The 16,289-nt window shown below is 47.0% G+C and overlaps 1 protein-coding gene across 1 annotated transcript in view; it reads right to left on the bottom strand.

Moving 5' to 3' along the window:
- The window catches only part of ADARB2 (adenosine deaminase RNA specific B2 (inactive)), a 415,526-nt gene extending 400,990 nt beyond the window's left edge, over positions 1 to 14,536 (bottom strand). Inside the window, exon 1 of the mRNA XM_047848084.1 lies at positions 14,437 to 14,536. Within this exon, the coding sequence (XP_047704040.1) occupies positions 14,437 to 14,536 (100 nt within the window). The remainder of the gene's footprint in view (positions 1 to 14,436) is intronic.
- Positions 14,537 to 16,289: the final 1,753 nt, after the last annotated feature.

Here is a 16,289-nt window from a genome sequence, read left to right as displayed (position 1 = left end):
CCAGGCACCCCTCATTGGCCCTTTTTAAATCCAAGTACCAAGAATTGGTGATTTTCTTACAGAGGAATTAAAGAAAACGACAACAGAGATCCTACCTGTGTGTGTTTATGTAAAGTGATTTTGTAAATAAGATTTGGAACAGATGGGGAGAGTGATTTCAGTCAACTTGTGTGTATATATCGTCCTCTGCGTTAGCATCCGTTGGCTACGTCGCGGGAGCGTGGAGTGCTTCCTCATGAGGGCCACGGTCATTTGACTGCTTTGTTTCGGGGTTCGTGTTTCCAGAGTCGGTCCTCACAGGGTGGGCTCAGATGTCCTATTGACTATTCTGTACCCAAATTTGTTTCTGGAATCCAGGTGCCATCTATTTACTCAGGGAATTTAAAACAGGGCCGATATGTTTACCTGCGGCTTCTGCTTGATTTTGACTTCGTTTCTCCAGCACAGAACCTGAGCCAGTTCAATCTAGGAAATTGGAACAGTAAACTTATCCTTTACGCATGAGAGTAGATGAAACGTATTCTGTTCACAAACACACAGAAACACACAAAGTAACGCAGAACGTTTTCATGTTGAATCCAGATGCGGAATAAGGAAAAAAGTGTATTTAAATCTGAGGAATTCATTTTATGATATTCAAATCTAGCTCCAGCATTTCACTGAATGAACAGTATGTTTTATTTTCATTGCACACTATTAACTAACTTGAATATCACAACAAAAAAGGGCTCGTGTAGACTTATCTTCCCGCGTATGGTGTTGTGAATTTACAGCAGGCTGGATTCTCTTTTTTCTATTTGTCTTTTGAGAGAGAGAATTTAAAACGTCCTCACTTCTAATCTTATTTCAATGTGTTCCTTAAATATCTTGCCTTATGCAACAACTCATGTTTGTTTTGGAATTGAATAGCCGTGCTGTATAGGCATCTGAAAACTAAACATGCTGATGTCTGAGTTTGTTCAACCATCTCTACAGTTTCCTTTAATCTTCAAATCAGAAAATTGTGTTACTGACACCACTTAAGCAAATGAACGTGCAGTGGAAGATATATAGACATAAATATTTGCATATATGTGTATTTACATATATACAAACACATCCACACACACACTCATTAAGACGTTGTGCGCTGGTTTCACGGTGAAAATGGCAAGTACCAGCCTCTCCCTGACGCCCTTGCTGTCACGGCTCTGTGTCACAGCTCTTGTGGGCACCGGTGACACAGCCTCTGGCCCGGAGAAGACGGGGTCCGGTGCTCCGCCCACCCCTGCCCTGGAAGCCCCTGCTTCCAGGGGCCTGCCCTCCCACGACAGCCTCTCTGTGCCGATGTGTCCAACTCTACCCCGGGATGGAGACTTTCTCAGCACGAGCACCTGAGGACCCAAGGCCCTGGGCTCCTGGGCCAGCTCTTTCAGTCTGGAGCTTCCTGGACTAGCTGCTCATCCCTTTGGGTCCTACTGCTCTCATCCACAAAACGAAGACAGTGTTGGGGCGTCTCGAGGCTCAGTCAGTTGAGCGTCCGACTTCTGCTCGTTCAGGTTACCATCTCACAGTTTGTGAGTTCAAGCCCCGCTTTGGGCTCACTACTGTCAGCACAGAACCCACTTTGGATCCTCTGTCTCCCTCTGTCTTCCCCTCGCCTGCTTTTGTTCTTTCTCTCTCTCTCAAATAAACAAATAAATATTAAAAAAAAAAAAACCAAGATGATGTCGAGTTCACGATACCCGACGGTCCCCTTTACGTCCCGATAAGAAAAGTTTATCACTGATCCTACTCCAGTCGGAAGAAGCGTGGTCAGGGGTGAAAATGACCTTCCCCACTCACACTTCTTAGAATCATGCCCATTCACCCCACCTGTAACTAGAAATGAGGATCTTTAGAGGGGCAGGAAAGCATGAGGCGGGGCAGAATAAGGTAAAACTCCCTCAAGTTTGTACCATCATATTGGGGGACAACACAACATGACAGACAATTGAGAAGAAAATTCTGGGCATCCTTTAATCACATCTGAAGCTGGTCCAATTCTGCAAGCAGATCATCCACAGGAGAGACCAGGGGCATGAGATGGAACCAAGGAACTCACTGGCCTGCCCTGAGGTGGACGCGATATTTCTGGAGAAAGAGCACTGCTAACCTAATGGGACACCTTAATTTTCAGGAAACGTCTCTGAAGGCGAATGGAATTCTGGCTGTTGTGGGCTGAATTGTGTCTCCCCAAATTCACATGTGGATGTCCTGACCCCAGGACCTCAGCATGTGACTGTATTTGGAGACAGGGTCTTTGAAGAGGGGATTAAGGTAGGATGAGGTTACTGGGTGGCCCTAATCCAATCTGACTGATGTCCTTATAAGAAGAGGAGGTCAGGACACAGCCGTGCACAGAGGGATGACCATGTGAGGACAGGGGGAGAGGGTGGCATCTGCACGCTCAGGAGAGAGGCCTGGGGAGGAACCAGCCCTGCCCATGCCCGGATCCCGGACTCCCCGCCTCCAGGATCCGGGACAGTGTGCTGTTCTATCACGGCAGCTCTCACACGCTAACCACTGTGACCTAGACATTCTGTGAATCGTTATTTCATCTAATGAGCACAAAAAGTCCCGTCTACTCTACATTTTATCTTGAAAGTTCGTGCGTCGGTTACCTAAACATGACACGTTATGAATATATGTACACACACATATAAGTGTGATGGTGTCTTTGCATCTCATGCGAACCTTGAATATTTTCACACAGGGGTGATTTTGATATTAGTGATAAGAACCCTGATATAAGAAATAACACTTTAGAATGGGAACAAATGAGTCAAGGCCATCTTGGGAAACAGGTCAGCTCACCTAAACGTCCAAAGAAGAAAAGTCCAGAGGAATCAAGGGCACAGACGGTCTCCTTAACCATCTGAACTGAGGATCAGACAGTTTCCTGGTGAAGAGGTGTGGATGTTAATGTCAGATTTCTGCTGGTTTCAATCTTATCAATTCCTACTTTTATTGTTTCCCTGATGTTCAACTTGGGAAACATTCCTAAGTATCATTATAGATAAATATCTAGACCTAGAGACCACAGCCAGCATCGCTCCTGCCCACATAAGTAAGACGCACTGACGAACTTTATCTTCCAGTCTCCACACGTCTCCTGCCTAATGAATGTATATGAGATGGAGACAGAGACAGAGAGACAGAGAGATAATCCCAAAGCTCTCTTAGGTAAGAGATAAGAAAGACCAGGGAACATGCCATCTACCCGGAAGCAAGGGACAAATTCGGTGACTCTCATCATTCTCAGGACGTATTCTGTGTCCACAATATTGAGTGGACACGGCAGTGAGGACACTCCCTATGACTGTTCGGATGAGCTCTGCGTCCTACTTTATACGGCCTTCAGGAAAAGACAGGAAAAGAGTGCCAGGTTGCATCACGTTAGATGCCACGTTTACTTAGTTTCCTGGGCTTGGCCCTAGACTTTGTGTTACACACGTGCACACACACACACACACAATGCTTGCCCCAGCCATGAGGACAGAGCGGAAGTTTTGTGAGCCAAGGAGCGAGTTGGTAGCTGAGTTCTTGGGCAGCGCCCGGACCTTCATAGAAGGAGGGTGTCTCACACCGGTCGCGGGAGTGGGGCAGACGTGCAGCCACCAGGCCTGTGGTGCCCCGGTGCTCAAGCTGGAGGGACAGGAGAGAGAGTCTGTAGAAGAGTCAAGGCAGAGGCACCACGGTCCAAAGTCCTGCTCCCTAAGAAGCATCTTTGGAATCTGTATGGTCTGAGGGTTTCGTCTGACCCCATCCACACAAATGCCCACGAGCGTGCTAATTCTCAGAGCAGCTGGCTTGACAAACAGTAGAGATGTGCCTCCCGAGCTTTTTGGGGGGTTTCTCCAGCATGGACCACAGAGAAGCCAGATCCCGGTGACGGGTGCTTTCTGACTCTTTTAGGACATTTTCGGAGCTTTTGTTACAGCTCAGTCCTTGCCATTTACCATGGCGGCTGGCCCATAAAGGTGTCCCGTAAATGCTTGCCGCATGCGTAAATTCAGATTTACATATTAACAACTTAAAAATAAATCAGACAGCATCCTTTATAAATTTGCAGCCTGAATCTAAAAATTGGTCCTACGACAACAGTTTACTGAGGGTGCACAATGAGACAGCCACTGTACTAATTTACGGGGACACAAATCTCACCATGGTGCCCATCCCAGAAGTCACCTCACACACACTACAAACTTTTGCCTTTCCCACCAGCAGGTAAATCTACGTCATCATCCCAGAGCTGGCTTCTGAGCATCTCCCCCGTATGCTACGGCCCTTCTTTGTCCCCTACAGCTCACACCATCTGTACACAATCCCCTTAGAAAACGTTCCCGTCTACCGTGTTGTCCTGATTATTTCCTTAAGCCATTCTTCCTTCAAAAACAAAGTCAATTTTCTCAGTGGGTTTTAATTGAGTAGCTATTACGTTTGACATTGCGGGAGAAATAAAAATGCTCAAACCTAGAGGGGTTTATATTAGTTTTTACTTAGGGGTTTCACTTGAAATAATAAAAGAAATGGAATAGAAATCCAATTTTGTAAAGAACACAATCATATTTGGATTAAAAAAATTCCTATAGAAACTAATAGTGTGTTGGGGTCATGACAGTTTATTTCTATTCTGTGTTTTGAATTTACATCTGCATGTCTATATCTCCAGATACAATATAAGCCCAGACACAAGGATCATGCCACTTTGTTTTTCTTGCGTATTTTCGGTTCCTAGCTCCTTGCTCAGAGTGAAGAAATCGTACTTACACATCAGATACAACCCTTGTCTGAATACACGCAAAATGTTTAAGGCAAAATTGCAAACAGACAGAATTGGATGCCCCATACTTTTTTTTTTTTTCAAAGTTTATTTATTTTTGGGACAGAGAGAGACAGAGCATGAACGGGGGAGGGGCAGAGAGAGAGGGAGACACAGAATCGGAAACAGGCTCCAGGGTCTGAGCCATCAGCCCAGAGCCCGACGCGGGGCTCGAACTCACGGACCGCGAGATCGTGACCTGAGCTGAAGTCGGACGCTCAACCGACTGCGCCACCCAGGTGCCCCCCCATACTTTTAAATCAAGTGCCCTTTCTGTTTTTGAAGGTACAGGAGATAAAATGTAGGAAGGTGAACTTTGATCAGGGCACAGGAAGAAAAAGATGACGCTGTTCTCTGTCTCCCTCCCTGTCTCTGTTTCTCTGTATCTCTGTCATTCTGTCTTCAATGAAACCTCTTTCTGCCATGTGGCTTTTGGGTCTCTCTTATTATGTGTTATAAGAGGATAGATTGATTTTCATTAGTGACAAAGACAAAAATATTTCACGTTGTGCGAAATATGCAGAAAAGGATGTTTTTAAAAAATGATGTTTTGGAACTTTATAATTAATGAATGTTTACTTCAGGACCATAAGGCATGGTCATAAACCAAGGTCATTTTTCAGCTTTCTCAAGGAGTCTGAGCTCTCAGAAGTTTATTTAATTCATTTAATCTGTACTCGAGTTTTTAAATGTCCATCTAAAAATGTGTACATATTAGACTTTTGCTGTTTAGAGTTAATCTTTTAATATTGCGATATTTCCTTGCTTCAGCAACTGCTTATACGTACGGTGGAGCTTTGAACAACACCGGGGGGGAGGCGCCGAGCCCCTGAGTAGTTGAAAATGCACGCATAGTTTTGATTCCCCCCAAATTTAACTACTAAAGGCCTACTGTTGACCAGAAGCCTTATGGATAGCATAAAACACACATTTTGTATGTCACGTATATTAAATACTATATTGGTACAACAAAGGAACCTAAAGAAAAGAAAACATCCTTAAGAAAATCATAAGGAAGAGAAAATTTTACAGGACCGCCCTGTTTTTATGGAAAAACATCTGTGTGTAACTGGACCCGTGCAGTTCAAACCATGCTACTCGGGTGGGCGTTATTTCAAATCCTGACTCTGTTATCTTTCTATATCATCTCTATATTGTCTGCGTATATTACAAATCTACCCAAAACACACAAGTGCAAGCTTTTAATGACTTGAATTCTATTCATTATCTACGTATAAAAGCCCAAATTATAATTTAACTTCGGCACAAATTGGATTAAAGAACTCAGGTGATTACATAAAATTATATGAACTCTCAAATTTGTTAGATCTAAGGTACATATCTTCCTAAATGCTTCCTGGGTGAAAATTTCCCTGAATTTCAATCAGATCGAAGCCATGCCCGTGGGCAGTTCCTGACCGAGCACAGACGTGGGACCAGCACACATTTACAAGACATTGCGGTGCCTGCCCCGAGCAGTCTTTCCCGGGCTGTCAAAGGAAGGGGTTCCCTATTCTGCTGTCTTGGGGTTTTTTAAAAAGCTACTATGTATCCTGGGATTTTTCCTAGGGGTAGAGCAATAATTTCTATTCCAAGTTTATTTTTTCTTTGGAAAGAAAACTAGCAGCATTGACTCATTTGAATACAGCAAATTTATCGCTGAACCGTAAGGTTTTGAATTAAAAAGTCACGTCCCGTTACAATTCTGTTGGAATCTGAATAGGCATTTGAAGACTTTCGTCTACAGTATCGGTATTTGGAGCTCGGGCACAAATAAAGATATCTTCATGTCTCTAGTTAAATTTGGCCCTCTATGTTTTTATTCACCCAAGGAGTAGTGAAAGGTGCTATTTTTAAATATTCTCTCACTTAACAGCCAAATGTATAAAAGTCTTTTTTTTTTTTTTTTTAAGGGTACACGTCAGACTGTCTGAGTTTGTGCACATTTGGCGTCTCAGCTCTCAGGCCTGAGCACCGTCCAGTAAAAAGAAAGTGTGTGTTTCCTTTAAGGACACGTCGCTTTCACAGCCGTGAGCCTAACACAAGCGGAGCATCTGTTACCGACAGGGTTGAGTGAACCCAGCCAGACTTGGGGTGCAGGGGAGGTCAGAATCTATTTTGCTGACGTTTCTGTCATGTTTATTAAATTGCACTTTTCCAAAAGCAATTAAACTTTTAGGAAATACTGCATTAATTTTAACAAGAGGAAATCTGGGTACTTCCGATGGGCTCGGACGGATAAAATCTGCGGCTTAATCAATTACTGGTGTCCTAGGCGTATGCTCTGAGCCGGCTGATTATGATTCCAGGTCCTGCTTCTAGAAACAGAAGCTCCCCCACTTTTGTTTGCTTTTAAGCAGAGAAGGGACTCAGTTTGGGTTTGCATCTTCAACCAGTGACAGGCCCCCTTTCAGAGAACCGAGTCCCCTCCACCCTGTTTTAAAGCCACATCTAGAGGACACATTTGAGAAATCGGGTAAGGCACTGCAAAACAATAAGGCCGGTCTCCCGTCTCTCAGCCGTGGGAAACAAGGATCAGGGATTTCGTCCGAGATAAACGGAGCAGCGGAGATTAATTAAATCTGTAAAATTCTCCAAAGCACATCCTGGTCCAGGTGTTTAAAGGAACGCTTTCTATTATGTGCAAATCACCTGGCGGTGCTGAGCGCTCCCTTGAGTGTGAGGTTCACTTCTGTACGATAGACACTCGAGAAAAGAGTGTTTACTAATGAATTCTGAGCAATGTTAGTCTCATTTATTGTCCACATGGTGAGGCAACGGCAACAGAAAGACACCTTGATCTGTTTCGTGAACAAGTTCTCCATGGGCGCCGTCAAGGAAACGCTCAGCGGGCCGGATGCAACCAGACTGCGGCTAAAGTGGGCATTGCCTCCCCTAGAAATACTGTCCTGTTCCCCCTTTTGTCTACACTGCTGGACTTCCCTCCCTAAACCCTCAGAGAGTTTGATCCTCCTAGGAGCGGAGACAGACCCGTGCCTTCTGGCTGGAGGCCAGCTCCAGGGAACCTTCACGCTGGTCCCAGTGTGCCACACGCACGGCCACTCTGGCCGCCCTCCACTAGATGCTTGGCCAAGGCACCTTCAGCCCTGCATTTTAAGCGTGCGTAGCCCCCCTCTTAGGGGGTCAGAAGCAACGATCTTAAAATCTAAGAGCCACCTGGGCATCTATATTCGACGTCTCTTCCGTGTTTAACATACATAAAAAAAAGCTGCTTTTTTTTGTTTATGTAAATGCTCCACTTACTAAACACTATGTCTTAATCAAGCATAAAGTCCCCTCTTTAACATAAATATAAAATTTATGTTACCTGTTTGCTATTTTTTGAGATTTAAAACGTAACATTCGCCCCTGGTAATTTTTAAAATTTAAAACAGATAATAGTGAATTTGTGTATACACACGTGCGTGTGTGCGTGTGTCTTGTAACACAAGGAGGAAATTTACCCACCACTTTCTTACCAGAAACCAGATGCTAATTGTATTCGTTCCTCACCAATAAGATAATAAGATGAACTTATTTTTTTGCTGCCCTTCACATGCAATGCCTGTAACTAGAATAAAAATGAGGGGAGGGAGAAGACCCACACACTCAGATTAACTGTTTTTCTTTTCTCTTCTTTTGTCCCCAAAGATTTCTCACTCTTCAGGAAAAGAAAAAAAGCAAACAAACAACTTCTGTCTTTGCAAGTGATCAGGCTCACTTCTGGTAAAATTACAGGTCTCTTGCAAAGCAGATCTCTCCATCTCTAGGCTGGGGCTCTCTGATGTGGCTCCTGGGAGCTGGTCCACCCGTCACTCTGCAGGTGGGGCAGGGGCTCTAAGAGCGACGTTGCCCTGACGTTGCTGAGACGGAGTCAGCCAGAAGTCAGATACAGTAGCCCCTGTGCCCCATTCCTTTTAAATAAAATGAACAGGTCAGTGCAAGTTTGATCACCAGAGAGGGATGTTTGGGAAGCAACGTGGCCACACGTGTGAGGAAGGGCAGGAGTCTGTCTGACGAATCTCTCAAGGCGGTCTCCTTCCTGCTCTCGAAAGCCTCACAGATCTACACGTGGATCCAGAGTCGGATAAACGTTCCTCCTCTTTTTGGAAGTACTGCCCCTTCACCTGACGGTGGTACATCCTTAAGTGAATTGTAGGATATTAATGGCTAGGAATACACAATTCTCTTTGTGTAATGAAACATTTAATGGCATGTACTTCCGTATTTCAGTGGAGGAAAAACATTTAATTGAAGAGATAGGAGTTAGTTCACGTGCACTCTATTCACAGATACTTAGCAATGTGAATTCAGACAGGCCCTTACTGGCCTGTTTTTCTGTGTAACACGGAGCCACATGATTAGTGTTAACACTCAATAGTTGCAATATTTGTGAAGGATATCTGTGCTTTTCCTTTTTCACTTGGCATCAACCTTTTTTTTTGTTTGTTTGTTTCCAGTTTAGAAATGGCTGTAAGAAGTGCTTCTAAAATCTTGCCTTCACCACGTGGAAATTTGTCCCTTTAGGAATCTTATTTGCTCGTAATTAAGAGCCCGCTTTACCAACGGAGCATCGATTTAGAAATGATATATTTATGTGACGAAGGACCGAGTAATATAATTATTTTTGTTTTACGAATTGTTTAAAATTGTTCGTGTTATGAAAACACCAACATTCATCCCCCAGCATTTCAGGAGAAGAAGCAGGCAGACATAAAAAATGCTCAAATACTTCAACCGCCTTTACGACGTATGCAGGTACAGCTAGGAACAACAAACACACACATGGCTTTTAAATTGGACCCTGAATGCTTTCGGAGCATAACTTATCTTCCCCTGCCTCAGATCAGAAAAACACAATTTCCTCATTCTGCATTTCCTTACATAATGCTCCTCTGGGACAGTGCTTCTGCGGTAACTGAATCACCACTATTTAGATACGGATACATGAATCTCATATTTTTATTCTAAATTCAAGTTCACTCATCATATCTAATGCCCTCGAAGCAATCTCAAATTGCTGCTATTACACGGGTCACTAGAAACCAGAGGTACTAACACAAATTTTAAAAAGAGAAAGAGGGAAAAAAGCGCTACACAATTAGAGGATGGTGAATGGTTTAATCAACTTAATTTTATCACGAAATGCAGTCTCCTTCCTCCCGAGCCGTCAGACGGCGAGGCAGGCGGGGGCACGGGGACGCGCGGCCGTGGTGCGGAGCTGTGTCCCCACCAGCCAGGCTGAGGCACACTCATGTGTCACCCGGGCATCGCTGGGGACGAAGAGCCTCATCCACACGCGATCTTGGTGTTGTGTTAATTTTTCACGGGATCCCGGTTCACACCAAGCCCGTGCCTATCATCCGCCCGCTGCCCTCATTCTGCTCCGTTTGCCAACTTTTTATTTGCATTTCATGACATTCAGTGGCCGGCCCTTGCTCCCACCCTGCCTTCCTGTGATTCATCAGCTCACTGTCACTCAGCAACATCTCGTGTTGCTGTTTCCAAGAATCACCTTCAGTGTTTCTGAGACTGTGTGTAAGGATCGCCCTGTAACAACATCTACATTTCTGGCATTAACTTCTTTTGCTGTCAAATGCCTCAAAAAAAAAAAAAAGAAAAAAGAAAAAAGAAAAAAAGAAAAAAAGAAAGGTCATGTGCTGATGACCGAATCGGCTTTGTTGACTTAACAAATGGTTGTTTATAGAGCCTTGCGATAGCTCTCCAAAGTTCCCTCCCTTTCTCCGTCTGGTGACTGACTCCCCTGGCTCAGAACCCCGACCTCCCGTTTACCTCTCGGAACCAGCTGAATTTGCATGGGCTCTCCATCCAACTGCAAATACGTTTTGCATCGAAAGAACAGTTCTTGAAAAATTTCCACAAACTTGAGTCATTTTTACACGCTGTATGTGCTCATTGTCAAATACTAAAAATATTTTCTTTGCAAAATGCATTTCATGCTGCTGCGTGCCTTCAGGACAGCTACACTCGCGAAAGAGAGAATGGCAGAAATCCACGACAGAATACAGGTCCTGTTTTAATGATTGAAAATATACCTATGAAATTCCTCGGACACATCACCCGGAATGCAGCCACTGGTTGAGGGCTATCTGATAAAATTTGAAGTGATTTATGCTTACATATTATACTGTTTCCATGAATACTGACTCTTCCTACTCCACCTGGCTCAGTCGGTACCGATTTTAAATAACCTTCAACCTTCGCCTTTATTATTTTGGGCTAAAATACAGACCTTCCATAATATTCACGCATCTAGTCCTTCTCGAGTACGGGGGACATCGCTCGGAGCACCCAGCACAGATCTGCTGGTGTGCGATCGCCTCGAATAATCCCACTGCCAAGTACAGAACAAAGTGTCGACTCTCAGAATCCCCCACGAGCAGTGAGCTGAGTGGGTGCTGAGTTGATGAATAAACTCCGTAAACTACGAGTGCTCCCGGTATTTTCTGACAGCAAGCTGACACGTCTCCCCCATGTTACACGGCTTGTGAGCAGCTGTAGCCACACGTGTAAAAATTACACGGCTTCCCTGTCCTTTGCACAGTGCTTTTTTTTCCAGCTGCCCATTTTTCTCCTCCTCAAAACTCAAATTTTGACATTTTTTCACTTGTACAGAAAATGTAAATTGTTCATAAATAATTTCTAAGACAAAGTCCCGACTAAAAAGTGACACATAGAGAAAATGCAAAAATGCATCATACGGGGTCCTGATGAGAGAATGGGAAGAGACGGGTGGGTGGGTGGGTGGGTCTACTCTGGACCTCTCCTTTAAGGTTCATCTGGGGGAGACATGCAGGTCCCGGCTTGTTAATACCCGGGACCAAGTTGTTGTTGTTGTTTTAATTTTTTAGTTTTTTGGATTCTTAAAGATCTATACTGCCTACGGTGCCTGAAAACACTGAGTACGGGAAAACATTTGATTTCTGAGGCTCTGGATCACATTTCGTGGTAATGAGAGCACGGTATGAATCTCACACTTAAACTGTAGCTATAGTTTTTATTTCAAAGCCCACGGATTATTTTGACAATAATAAGTGACGTAAAAAAAAATGTATCAAAGCACTTCTGGAGTTTACACACAGAACACTGATAGCTTTTCACAGCCCGGGGAGCCGAAAGTTAAGATGTGTCTTCAAAAATCACCCCTGTTCATTAGAATAGGTGGAAAAAGACATACCATTGGCACGTAAGCCTCACGTTTATTCCGATTTAGCTCCTCCCGTACGAGACGGGCTCTTTCTTTGTGCTCCCAGTCGGTGGCTCTAGTTAGTACACAGTAGAGCCCTAGACAAATTCCTTAACAACCATCAATACGCACGTGGGTTTAGAATTGTGACAAACACAGAGTTTTAAGTGGGTGAGCTCAAAAGCCGAGGCCACGGCACTCAAAGGCTGTCGCCGGGAGTCATGACTGTCAGAACGCAATTTAAATTCCCCGTTTTTCTTGGTAGAAGAGAAAAACGAAGATCTACAGAATTACACAGAAACTGACCTATTCCCAGCACATGCAAATGATGAATTAACGTGTCCCGTAATTGCCATGTTTTCTTTTGATTTTCCCACTTACGGTTATCTTGTTAACTCTCCCCTACGATGTGAATATTTACAGTTTGAGCTGACCGCCCTACCAAGGCCGCTGTCCGCAGACGCCACAGGAGATTTCACCCCCACAACATAAACCTACGAGCACTAGGAGTTAGCACACGCATACACATCAGCCTTTCCCACCTCGGTTTTGGGGCACGAAAATTAAGAGACCTGGTTTCTTCGAAAAAGCCAAGGCATGGGAATATTTCACACAGAAATTCCTCTTTGAACTGTTCTAGTTAAGTTTACAGCAAATGAAGTCTTCCTTCCGGTTTCTTGTTGTTCTTCTCCAAATTGGATGCTTTCTAAGCCAGCATGGCTGACATTTAAAGGTAAGAAAAATGAATTTGGAGAAAGGCTCCCACGTCCATCAGCTTGTATCTTATTTCTGTAGAATGCCGTTTTATTGTGAAATATTACCCCCTACTCTTCAATTTTAATATGTAAGTAGACTAAACAGCAATGCTGGGAAACACGAACACTTACAATTTACAAGATAATGTTTCCTTGTTCCCTCTTTTAAAAGTTGTAGTCATCATTAAATTCTGTGACCCCCCCCCCCTTTTCGCTGCCACTTTCTGTCGGCATCACTCCGGAAGGCGCCCGCAGGTCTGTTCCCAAACGGCATCGCCAGGTAACCAAGTGGGCAGCGGGCATCGCCGGGGCAGCCCTGAGAGTTGAGCCGGAACCACAGAATCCACCCCCAGCCGAGTTCCAGAGCCCAGGGCTCTGGAACCTCCCCGGGAAGGGACCGCTCCCCGTGGTCCCGACTCGCAACCATCATCGGTGACTGTGTGATGGTGGCATTTCTGTCTCCACGCTGCCTGGCTAATTTCTGATTTCACGGAAGAAGCCGGGAAGGGCTCCGGGGGTATTTGAGGGCAGGTAGGGGGAGATGTGGCAGAAACTTCTGCCAGGCCACCGCAGAGGCGACGACCCTCTGGGGACACAGAGCAGCCTCCAGCACGCATCCTGCGGTAGGAGGCAGAGAATCCGATGCATCTTAGTGGCATCTGCCCCGCGGTTCTGAATAGCTCCGTGTTCACTCTTTCCCCCCACCCTTAAATCAACACATTTCAAACCGTCAGAAGAGCCGAACTTTCTCCCGCAGACTCATGGTGAGGGGCTGCTGGTAACGAGTTCCTCCCCGGGAGAGAAAGGGCAGGCGCAGGAAGCAGCCCCCCTCGCTCCCGGGACCGCGCGCACCCCCACGGTGGCATTTGGGGCACGGGCCCCAGCCCCCGGCGGAGCCCCGGAATGCACTAACTTCAGGGCGGCGGTCCCCACAATGCAGACGCCACCCCCAGGGAGTCGGGAACAACCTGTCACCCGCTGCTCGCGGCTCGTCCTCCCTCCCTGGTTTGCAGGGTTTCTGTCACTAACGAGCTGCCGTGCCTCCTTCTCTTTCCAGGTTTCAATCTCTGCTCCCCCCCCCCGCCCCAGCCACCCCAGGACCAGCCCGTGCTGCCTGCGGGTCCCAGTGTTTACGGAGCCACGAGCACCGAGCAGACCGAGGGGGCACGTCGGCCAGTTTGGAAGCGTGGTTGCCAGCATCCTGCCCACTCCTGCCTCCGAGACGATTTGGACGGAGAAGCTGGCATGAGGTCCGCTCCCTTTTCTGGGGCTGCTGGCTCACACGAGTGTTTCCTTTGGCACGGGTGCTGCTGTGGCCTCGGAGAGGGTCAGAGGCTGTGTGAGGCGGGGAGGGGACTGTCCTCCGGTCCCCGCACCCACTCCCCCTGCTAACCCTGCTCCCAGCCGGGCTGTGCGGAGCCCGGGCTCTCTGCACCCCCCCCCCCCCCGTTCCTGTCCCCTTGGAGCCGGCAAGAGCCCCCGGGGCCTCCACAAAGGGACGTGAACTCTGGCGCTCTGCTTGGAGCAGACCCCCCCCAGCCCCCCGAAAGTGGAGCCGCGGGAGCAGGCGGACCCCACACCCGGGGTGGGGGAGCGGTCGGCGGAGACAGCGCAGAAAGCAGGGTCCTTACCTTTCCTCTTGGACCGCCGCCGTCTCCTCTGGGACTTGCATTTGAGTTGGCCGCTCAGCCCTCCTCCGGCCCCTCTGCTGGTGCCCAGGACCGAGGCCATGGCCCGAGACGCAGCCGCCAGAGCCGGGAGGGACCCGGTCCCCAGCAGCTCACCTTTGCTGCTGGCCCGGCGCTGCCCGATGCCTGCGGGCCGGGAGCGGGCTCACTTTTCAGGACGAGCCTCGGCTCCCGCTCCTGCTCCCCAGCTGTTCTCGGCCAGCTCGCAGCGGGGGGACCCCCGGCCAGCAGCAGCTCCTCCACAGGACTCGGCGGGGAGGTGCGCCCCCTCCCCGCTGCCCTCCTCCTCCAGGCGGCCGCTCCGGACCCGGCTCCCAGCGAACGCAGGGCTCCTACTTTGGCTCGTCTGCTAGTTGTTTGGCACCAGCCACTTTGAAGCCAATCACGCAGGGAGCTTGTCTATTTGCTGCTGCAAAGTCTAATTAGGTCCAATCACAACTGTCTTCTGGCTCTGACATCAGCACCACCAGCCCTTTGCATCCCTGTCAGCCTGCAAACTCAGCTCCCGTTTGGACGGATGGAGCTGCCCAGGACGCGGTGGAGAGGGAAGGAGGCTGCACGGGAGGGAGGGGACGGGGAGGGGACAGCTCGCCGAGCCGGCTTGTCTGGGAGCAGCCCGAGGGGACAGCTTACGGGAGCTGCTGCCCCGGGCTCCGACCACAGGACCGAGCGTGGGCTCTGCACGCTCCGAAAATGCCGTGACCGTGTGTCTCTCCAGGCGAACAGCTTTTAACTAGTTAATTCACTGTGTCAAGGGGGAGATCTCTCGCCAGGAAATACGGACCCCTCACCTGCTCAGGAAGGGACTAAGATTTGCAAGTCCCCGGAAGACAGCCTCTTAGGGGTATTCATTTTACAGAGAATGCGTGTTTGTCTGTTTGTTTGTTTCCTTGTTTTGTTTCTTTTTCCCCCCTTCCCTACGTCTCCGCTGTTCCCTTTGCTAAAGAAATATTGCATAAAGACAGAGGTGTTCGGATCCGAGTCTGATTTTTAAGGAGAGGGATTTTAATGGGTTGCTTTATTTAGGCAACAATGAAATGAAATGTAGGAGAGCTTCCATCTGATAGTTTTATTGCCAAATATAACATTCGGACGAAAGAAAGTCGTGTTTACCAGGAGGCGGACTGCAAATTGAAAGAGTTTTCAACAATTTTTTTTTTCCAGGGCTATCCTATTGTTTCAAGACCGTACTTATGACACGGAGAATCTGATGTAAAATATAAGAAACATAACCAAGGCGTCATTATTGCCTTTTGCACTCAAGTCTCATAAGCCATTAATTAAAATAGTAACAGTTTGGGGAAAAATCCACCTGCAAAGTCATTAAGCGAGCATTATGCTTCAGATGTTGATAAGATTTTGGCATGTGAGTATTTCTATAATATTTACTATTTTATATGCACTGTTTCCATGCTCCTTATGGGCCTGGAAATTTCTAGATAATTTTCTTTGATAAGGAAAAATCACCCCTCCGGGGAGCATGGGGAACAGTGAGGTTGTCCAGATGCGTCATGGGTTGATCTGATGGGTCAAAAACCCATGTGTCATTGGTGAGAGGGAGGGGCACGTCTGATTCCAAATCCTAGCTCCCCTGCTCTGATTTTGGGGAAGTATGCTGTGCCTCGGTTTCCCCATCTGTGAAACGGGCGTCACAGCAGCATCAGCCTCCTAGCTCCGTCCACACGTGAGGACTGGCGCCAACAGTGACTGGTACGTGCTAGTTCCTCTGCGATTGTTCAGTAAACCAATCCAGTAAATACTTTGGGAAGAGTGAGCATACGTTACAGGTGGGCCCC

Source organism: Prionailurus viverrinus, unplaced genomic scaffold (genome assembly GCF_022837055.1).
Source record: "Prionailurus viverrinus isolate Anna unplaced genomic scaffold, UM_Priviv_1.0 scaffold_51, whole genome shotgun sequence".
Classification (NCBI taxonomy): Eukaryota; Metazoa; Chordata; class Mammalia; order Carnivora; family Felidae; genus Prionailurus; species Prionailurus viverrinus.
The sequence above is the reverse complement of the archived record's forward strand: the minus strand, read 5'-3'. Positions and strand labels throughout refer to the sequence as shown.